Source organism: Phaenicophaeus curvirostris, chromosome 5 (genome assembly GCF_032191515.1).
Source record: "Phaenicophaeus curvirostris isolate KB17595 chromosome 5, BPBGC_Pcur_1.0, whole genome shotgun sequence".
In the NCBI taxonomy this organism is placed as follows: domain Eukaryota; kingdom Metazoa; phylum Chordata; class Aves; order Cuculiformes; family Cuculidae; genus Phaenicophaeus; species Phaenicophaeus curvirostris.
The window spans coordinates 30,147,111-30,156,382 of record NC_091396.1 but is presented as its reverse complement, the minus strand read 5'-3'; the positions used below and the strand labels follow the sequence as shown (position 1 = coordinate 30,156,382).

Below are 9,272 nucleotides of genomic sequence, written 5' to 3'. Positions count from 1 at the left end.
AGAAATATTCTGAAGGAAGAGTTTGACACTGATCAAGAAAAAATGATGCAGAAGTTAGCTTTTACGAGCCAGTTCTAGAAAGTGTTCACAAAGAGGCAAAAAATACAGAAAGGCATGAGAGAAGAATATAATACAGTGGGAAAGACCATGTCAAAGAGCTAAGCAGGGAATGCACTGTACAGATCCTAGGAAAAAGGAGAAACAGCTTGTATGACATACAATATAGTAAGTTCATGGATACTGCAAGTGTTAGGATTATTTCAATATGCTGAAAAGCATTCTGCGTTATAGGCAGCCACTGAAAACACCTTGCATTTAACTTTCTTTTGAAAGTGCAGAGGATTAGCGGATTTTAACTTACCTGGGTACCTGAGGCAGATGTGGGTTACAGAGCAAACACTGCCTGTGCTGCAAGGAACTCGAACCCAGTGACTTTCTCCTCTTTTGCAACTGGTGATCTGAAGAAGACAGTAGAGCAGTACTTTTGTTTAGGAATTGGAACTGTTTCACACACTCTTCACTGAGCCAGCACCTAGCTTCCAGCTGCTCTAGGTTTTGCTTGGCTTCCAATAACTTCTGCTTCTTGACTATCCTTTCCAGCTGGAATTTGACCTTTTTCCGTCTTATGTTTCTCTCTGCCTTTTTTAAAGAGTATCTTCGCAAAAGTTCCAGCTGCACTAGTCTCTTCTTGTTCTGCTGCAGCAGGGAAGGGCAGATTTCTAGCCCAATGGTACTCTGCACCTCAGCCTCTGCACACACTGTAGGCTCTGTCTGCACCGCACACTCCCTCTGCTGTTGCTGAAGGGCAGCTAGTCGTTTATTCTCATTTATAAGCCACTGCTGGTCTGTAAACAAAACAATTATTGAAAGAAAGTAAAAATCATACAAAAAGCATTGTTCGTTACTGTCTCATTTCTTAATTTAATCAGCCTTGAGAGCTCATTTAAGAACCGAATTTCTGCACAGGTAGAGCACAGTCTTGACAAATCATTTAGAGAAAAATATATAATTGCGGCATTTTACTGATAACCAAAAGCCACTGGAATAAAGACTAGGATAACAACGGCATGATATAAGCAGGGCCTTGGCTGATATAGTAAAGGGCACTGATCTTGTTTCTAAGCAAAAAGTAGAACACATTTCAGTTTCTCAAAGATTACACTCAAATGTCACCTCAATTTTGTTGTTAAAATACACTGGAAGCATTAAAAGGCCCGAATTCAATTCTGTACATTTTTCAGACACAGGTTATGTATTCACAGTAGTGATTATCACTTCATTGTTTTTTTACTGTGAAATATGCTGCTATTTCTGAAATCACATGTGTTAAACTTTGTACGTGTTACTTGGGGAAAAAATGTACGTGCACTGAGAGCAGAGTTAACAAGGGAACTAGAAGAGGAAGCTGTACAAAGCTGAACAGAGACTGTGTTCATGCAGCAAATGGAATTTCATGCACACACTGATGAGACTTTGGCTAATAAATTCCTACATTTTGAGGGAAAAAACAAGCACACGTCGAAATACGCTGTGGATCCACTTTCTGACATAGCTATTTGTCATTCAAAATCTAGTCTCTGATCTAGCCTTTAGTACTCTTGTGTAACGCTGCAGAACTTCCTAGAAATAACTCCTACTTGTACCAAAGCATGCCTCTCTTTCTTTAGTTCAGTTTTGGTTTAAAACTAATTCAGCAGTGGAGAATGTAATACTACTAATTAATCATCTTTAAAAATAGGATGCAGATTTTATTTACCCTAATCTTAATTCATTGCACTTCCATTTCGACCACAGAACACCTTCATATATGTTTTTTCATACTACAAAAGGGCAGAGTGTGTGTTTGTAAGTTTTGACTATATAAAAGCCAGTGAAACCCTGTTTCCCTTAACTGGGGCTGGGATTTTAGCTCCAAACTTAATTGTCCCACCTGCTTCTTGGATGCGTTTTCTTTGTATTAGTTGTTTAAAACTCACATACCAACAACAGAAAATTCAGTTTAAGCCATGGTTTTATGCTGTACCCCTATTTTTCCTAACAACTGAAATTCATTAAAAGTATGTGAAAATGGTCTATGTTTTTAAAGGTGACATCATTAATGAAATGCATAGAGTACTTCAACAGACACACATGACTGTCTTGGACATGCTGCTTGCGTACTACTGCATCCTGTTATTAGAGCAGCTTCCCCTGAAAGCTTATGGTTGAAACTACCACAGTCATCTCAATTTGAATCTCCCAGAACAACTCATTGGATGAAGCGTATCACAAGGAAAACTTAAAACACAACAGCAGACTGGGCCTACATTGCAATATGGCAGAGTTGCACTACGGACATGAGCAGAGCAAAGCTGCAGGGAGGCAGGACAGGCAAGAGCTTGGGGGACAAGAGGCTCAGTGCCACAGGGGAGCTCCACACTGATGCAGTCTCTCCCATCAGTGACCTACAGAGCTAATTAAACAGTGCTGCTGTTGCACTGCAAAGGAGGCCTTTTTGTCCTGTTAAGCAAAGCTTACTAACAGTTCCCAAGGGAAAGGGAATTATGAGATAAAGCTAGTAATAAGCCATAACAGTCACACCCATAATACAAAGCATAGCTAGGGAAAAAAACATGTGAAGAGAATGAAAAAAATGCAGTAAAGGAAGGGAAGTGAGAGAGGGGAACATGAAGGTACCTACTTTCTTGGATCTGCTGGTTGATTAATGCCTGGTCATTTTCTAGTTCCTGCTCTGCTTTGATCTGTCCTCTCAGGATCTGCTGCTTTAAATTCTCAACATAGAGCTGCTGCTGTTGAATTTGTTTTCTGTGGAAAGCTTCCTGGTCTCTCAGTTTCTTCTTGTACTCTTCATGCACAGCATATATTTCTCTGCTGTTGGAAATGTTGACAGCGAATTTAAACCGGAAAAGAATACCAAACATTTTAAATAAAACAAGCCATCTTACTAAAGGGAGACAGATGATACTTGAAGATATTGTTTTATTCAGTAAGGGTTCATTATGACAAAAACTCAAGTGGTAAAGTAGTTGTGTATATGCATGTCACAGCAGGCTAGAATCCCATAAACATCATGAATGCCAGGAAATATAAAAGCTGTCACAGTGAAGCAGAAAATTCCATCACCAGTAAGATAATAGCAAAAAGAATTTTAAAAATAGCCACCTCTCATTTTGCTGTAGATCTTCCAGAAATGAAATTGGAGAAGAGGGTTGTTTATAAAATTTTATATACTATATAGACTATTTGTCACCTAAGTACTTCAAAGTGATTTCCAGAAATGACAAAACATTCTTCTCTGGTCTCGCATCAAAAATCTCCAACCTAGAAAGGGTTACAGGCATTGTTGAGATTACACTGACAGTCTCTGCCAGTACCAAGGAAAGAACTTGATCACACAATTCTTCGCTGGATGCAGCAACTGTATTAGGTTACTGCTTCTATGTTTGGAGCAGAATTGTGATCAGAAAAGTGACTAACTTGTGAAAACTGCCTTACAGTCCCCTCCAAAATGTTTGGTTCCTGGCTGCATGGTAAATTTTACATGCACACAAACACAGAGAGTCAACAATCAAAATAATATCTCTTCTTAGCATGATCCATGATAATATTCGAAATACATTAAACCTCTGAAAAGAATTATCAGACCAAATTATAGCACCTATAAAGGTAACATGTGGTCTCTGCCCATTGTTTTGTTTCTAAACATCACATTATTATAAGTAACCTCAGAAAACTAAACCTGTAAGTCCAGAAAAAACAGTTTTAATGCATTTTACTAATGAAGTAAATTAGGTATTTATTACAACGATGTATTAACTATACTTTTAAAGACAGCAGGATTATCAAAACTCTAAAGAGTTCCTGAAGGTCAAAAGAAAACAAAAATAAAATTTGAAAGGGAATGCTTTGGAAACATCATGTTGTTTGTAAAAATCATTACCATTACAAGGTTACCTGTATGAAAATAGTGTTTAACCTTTGCTACACAGGAATTAATTTGACATCTCCACACAGAACTGCATGAATGTGTTTAAGGAAACCATTTCTACAGCAACAACTCTGATTCTGTGTTCTAGATTATCAGACAAAACAGATGAAACAACTAGACAGCCAAAGTTTACAAACCTCCTGGAGCACCTTTATATGGAACATATACTGCACTTTCTTAAGAGTCTCAATATTTTACAATATTACTGTTACACTCTTGTGCTTGCCTAAGGAAAACAGAGTTCAATATGGTTTTAACATTTATGTAAATCTAATGCTAGTGAGAATAACCGAAGAGAACATCTTCTGTTCAATTGTCTGGCATGGTGCAAACAGTCAGAGTACAAACTTTGCCGCTGTCATCTACTAAATGGTTTGTGTCTGCTTGGGACCCATGGGAACAAATTATAAGAACAGGCAGCTGCAAGATCTATTTGTCCTTGGCTTGACTACAAAGATGCCAACAGTCTGTGATTTGTATTTTTTTTCCTCTCAGATAAACTTTAATTGATCCCCAGGAAACAGGAGTGGGATGTCTCATTTCTCATTCAGCTGAGGTAGGTTTGAATTGATACTGCAGCACTGAAACACTCATATGACCATTACAAATCTCCATCTGTTCAGGAATTTCTAACAGCACAAACTCCTGGGGAACAAACCCAGAGGTCAAAGCTAGACTGGTTGACTAAAGAAGAATCACTTTTCAGACACACTGTTAAATCCAAAGGACGTCATTTAGGAAAAGCTCACAGGGTTTTAATGATAACTCTGAGGGAGGCTTTCCTTGAATGCAGCTTCCAAGCGAAATGTAATGGAGTAGCCATATAATCTTGAGGTTAAAGTTCTGATCTGCGACAAAATCTCTCTGATTTTGGAGCAGTTATATCACCTCTGTGCTTTCATGTACTTAGGCTGCAGGGTCTTCAGGGTGAGGATCACCCCTGGATACCTATGCACTAAGCCTAACACAGACAGCTGAACAGATGTCAGCTGAAGCCTCTTGTTGCTGATAAACTAAAACTAATAAACCTTAATAGCAATTGCAAATGTTAACTCACTACACACACTCTGGTGATGACTTTAACCTGGTTTGCTAACAGACATAAAAGCTCTGGTTCCTATGGTGGTTGAAAGTTGAAAAATGTGAGTCTGAATTTGTTACTGGACAACTGCATGACCTTGGGCAAGTCACTTAGCCTGAGACAGGCATGAAAGAAGCAAAATACATTCATCTAGGAGGAATGATGAGAATCCATTGACATTATCAAATACCAAAAAGAGCTGATTTCTACTCATTTATCATTATTAGGACTATTCTGTATAAGACTGAGGAAACTAAGTAAATAATTGCTGATAAGGCTGAAAAGCAAAGCATGACAGTAAAACAGTAGACAAACAATTCTTGTTCTGCAACTCTTTACTAAAATTAGTTAAAATCAATTCCTCTTATGAAATGTCTCATATTCTTCCTAACCATGACTTTTAGCTCCCAGACATCCTTTCCATAAAACTGACACATCAGAGTTCAAGCTGTTAACAAATTGAAACACAGAACATCTAAGTATATGAAACAACTCAGTGTTGCATTTCAATCTAAAGATCTCGCAATGCTCGCAAAGGTAGTTAGGCAACATCTATTTATAGCTGGGAGAGGGTCACAAACTCTTCTTTATACTTTCCAGTAATGCTGAATACATCCCCACCCCTTGTGCCCCATACATTATAAAGTATCAGAGAATAAGCAATGCAACCAATGCATATTGAAGTGTGTTGTTTGCTGTTCTCAGCAGCACTAGTATTCCCTCATGTATGTGGTAATGGCTTTTTCCTGAACTAACACAAAACCTTAAGATCCTTTCCAAGAGACAAATGTGTTTGCATCCAGAGCAGAACACAATGCAGGCCAAACTGAAGTTACTAGCCACAGCTCTCTATACTACGACTACACCCTAAAAAGGCAAAGTACAGAAGCACACCCAATACTTCATTTCAAATCTTGGAAAAAGAAACACAGCACAGCAACCATTACAGCATTATTACTGCTTTTGTTCTGGTAATGTGGCTAGTTGATACAATGGCCTGAAGCTCCGCCAGGGGAGGTTTAGGCTGGACATGAGGAAAAAATTCTTCACAGAAAGGGTCATTGGGCACTGGAACAGGCTGCCCAGGGAGGTGTTTGAGTCACCTTCCCTGGAGGTGTTTAAGGCACGGGTGGACGAGGTGCTAAGGGGCATGGTTTAGTGTTTGATAGGAATGGTTGGACTCGATGATCCGGTGGGTCTCTTCCAACCTGGTTATTCTATGACTCTATGAATTCTCTCTCTCCAGGGTTCACAAGTTTCTGTAAAAATACTGTTGCTGAAGGTACCTATACAAATTGCAGTTCTGCTGCTATTTCAGTGCCTTTTTGCTTCATCTCCTAATTTTTAATAGTACAAACCAAAAACCAGGCAAGGCAGTAAAGAGAGATCTGAATACTGAGACTGAATGTTAAACGCCTTTTTATGAAGTAGTTTCTTAAGGACGGTCTTCCTAAGTGGAACAAAAAGATAATGACAATTCATTCGGAGGCACTTACATAATACTGGTATGCCAGAAGATATTTTTCTGCTGGCTGTGAGATAACTGTGAGAAGAAAATGACTGGCTGGTTTGGGATACAGATCTGTCTCTTCCAGAAACTGCTGAAACCAAGAACTTGAAGTGTGTTTCTTTTCTACCTTTGAACATGCTATGTCATGTCAACATGCTCTTGCTGGTTTATGGAAATAACAAGAAAAACTGAACCAAAAAATGAGGTGACAATGGCCCAGAAAGGAAATAACATACTCACACACACTTCATAGCTAAATCACCTAATAGACAATTTAAAGAATGATTAGTTTGTGTAATACATGTTTAAATGATTAAACTAAAAACAAATATCAATCCAGTTAACATAAGAATTTAGCTATATTCTGTTATAGGTAGATGAGATCACTCAATTCTTTAATCTAAAACATCTTATATCGGGCATACTGTTTAATTTAGACTTGAAGTACAGTAATAACCTAAGATACAGGAATCAAACAGAGACCAGTTTCTGCTATTGCTTGTATTCCTGCCTTCCCACATAAGCAATCTACACTTGGTATAGTTCTAGCAGGAAATAATATAACCTCAGGACAAACATAAGACAAACAGCTTCATTTCTGTAGGTATCAAGACATACCTAAAATCTTGGTATCACAGGACTGGCATACTCTGGCATATAAAAAAAAAGCAACCCTGCACAGATTTTCATAAAAGCATGCAGATTTTTAGGTGCACCAAATGCAGCAAGAAGTGTCAAGTTACCCCTCCTCCAACAAAACATTAAAAACCAGCAAGTAAAATTACAACAACCCCAAGACAACAGCCTTATACTAAAGATAATTGCAATTACTGAGAAAATTTTAATATTATACCACCGCTGCAGAAGGGTTTTTCCATCTCATTTTTCTCTCCACTAAGTTTGCATGATGCATGCTAAATGAACCATCTGTAAATCCACATTTTTTCCAGCCTGTTTTGTCGTCAGCTCTCCGGGATCCTATTGTGCAACTCTCCTCCTCTTCTTCCCCAAACACTTCTACTGCTGATGCAGAGGCTGGCGGCTGCTACAGCATAATGCAGCTTTCAGTAACTATGGCAGCAATAACTCTGTGGTGAAGCTGAATGCCTTCTGCAACAAAATCTTAAGGCTCAAATGGAGAAACTACTTTGAAAATAATCACTGTTGCTGAAATTTGTCTATTTTCCCAAAGGAAACATCAGTCAAGTTAATTTCCCTGTCTAGCCCCACTTCCATCCTCCCCCTTCTTGCCCCGTCCAATCCAGGGCCCTTCCCGCAGGGGTTCAGTGCCTCACGCAGCAGCCACACCACGCAGCTGCACTGGATTGTACATCTGCCTAGCACAGAGGCTCAAACCATTTCCTTCTCCATCCTGAAACAAAGGGAAGAGTGATGAAGGAGATATGAAGACCTTGTATTGTCACCTCCTTCAGCCTCCGGAAGCAATGCAACTCACACAATTCAAAGCTAAATTCTGGGAATGGTGGGCAGGAGGTGGGAAGCAGAAATTGGTCAAAATGGCCAGCAGAGTTAGAAACCTTTAGAAATAAGAGACCTTTGGAAATGTACATGTACACAGAGTCATCCCCTTCACGGAAGCTACCATCAGGTGAGGTATCAATTGGATTTCCGATTAGCTGGTTTGTTTACAGAAAAAGCACACCTGTGATTTTTTTTTCTGTTGGATTTTATTTTTTAGCCTTTCCATGCAAAGCCTCATTTTTTTTCTTTGCCCAAGCCACCAAACAACAGTAAGGCAGTGACTTATTTAAGGCAATCCTTTAAATACACTTCTGTAAGAGACCTCTTTTTGGCAAGGAGTCGCAGGCACAAGACACAGCCATGCACTCCAGTAAAGGTCACTGCTGCCTTGCTAAATTCCAGTTCAGCTGGAACTACAATCTATCACAGGTTTTCCCCTTAGGATTTCAGTTATATATAGAAACAGTTAGTTCCCCCTACTAACCCACTATGTTCTGCTGTAAGCTGCAGAGATGCTGTTACTGACACAGTGTATTTCTCTGTGAAATTAAATACTTGAGGGATCTTTTAAGAGATGCAAAAGATTTATTTAACCTGTATTTGTAAAGCACTATGGCATGCTTAATTGAAAGCTGTTAGTAAGAACTCAGAGTATTATTTTTACAAAGATTAGTTTGGCATGTTAACTATCCCACATTAGAATAATAATTATGCTGTGTTCTTCAGCAACACATTCCATGTCTACAGGGACTGTTTTCTTCCCAGTTCAGAAGAATTTCACATATTCTTTTGAGATGCTGTGCTCACACGCGCCCCCCGCCCCCCGCCACTTTAACAGTATTGGTATTTTTTAAGGAAAGAGAGCTTAAACATGTTCCAAGCACCTAAAATTAATTCAATGTACTACTATGCCACTGGACTCTAATGAAACCACTCCCGTTTTGGTTTTTTTGGTTTTTTTTTTAAATGAGCAAGAGAACAAAATCAGGGTTTGTATACGTATACAGTATGGTGTTAAGGCAAGAACTTCATTATCTACTTATTTGCGGTGATGCTGTCATGTGATGCCAGTCACAAGCCTTCTGTGTGTTTGCTGATTGACAACAAAAATAAGTTTCAAGTGCTCTTCCGAGCAGGGTGTATGAGCAAGTGGCCAAGTAAGAGTACAATTATACACACCTCTTTCCAAGTAAATATCATGCCTGAAGTTT

At 38.9% G+C, this 9,272-nt stretch overlaps 1 protein-coding gene across 1 annotated transcript in view; it reads right to left on the bottom strand.

Annotated features, from left to right (window-relative positions):
* Positions 1-9,272, bottom strand: part of STARD9 (StAR related lipid transfer domain containing 9) — a 102,832-nt gene that overhangs the window by 21,642 nt on the left and 71,918 nt on the right. Inside the window, exons 22-23 of the mRNA XM_069858165.1 lie at positions 2,681-2,871; positions 362-845 (exon numbers count right to left, since the gene is read on the bottom strand). Coding sequence (XP_069714266.1) covers positions 362-845; positions 2,681-2,871 — 675 coding nt within the window. The remainder of the gene's footprint in view (positions 1-361; positions 846-2,680; positions 2,872-9,272) is intronic.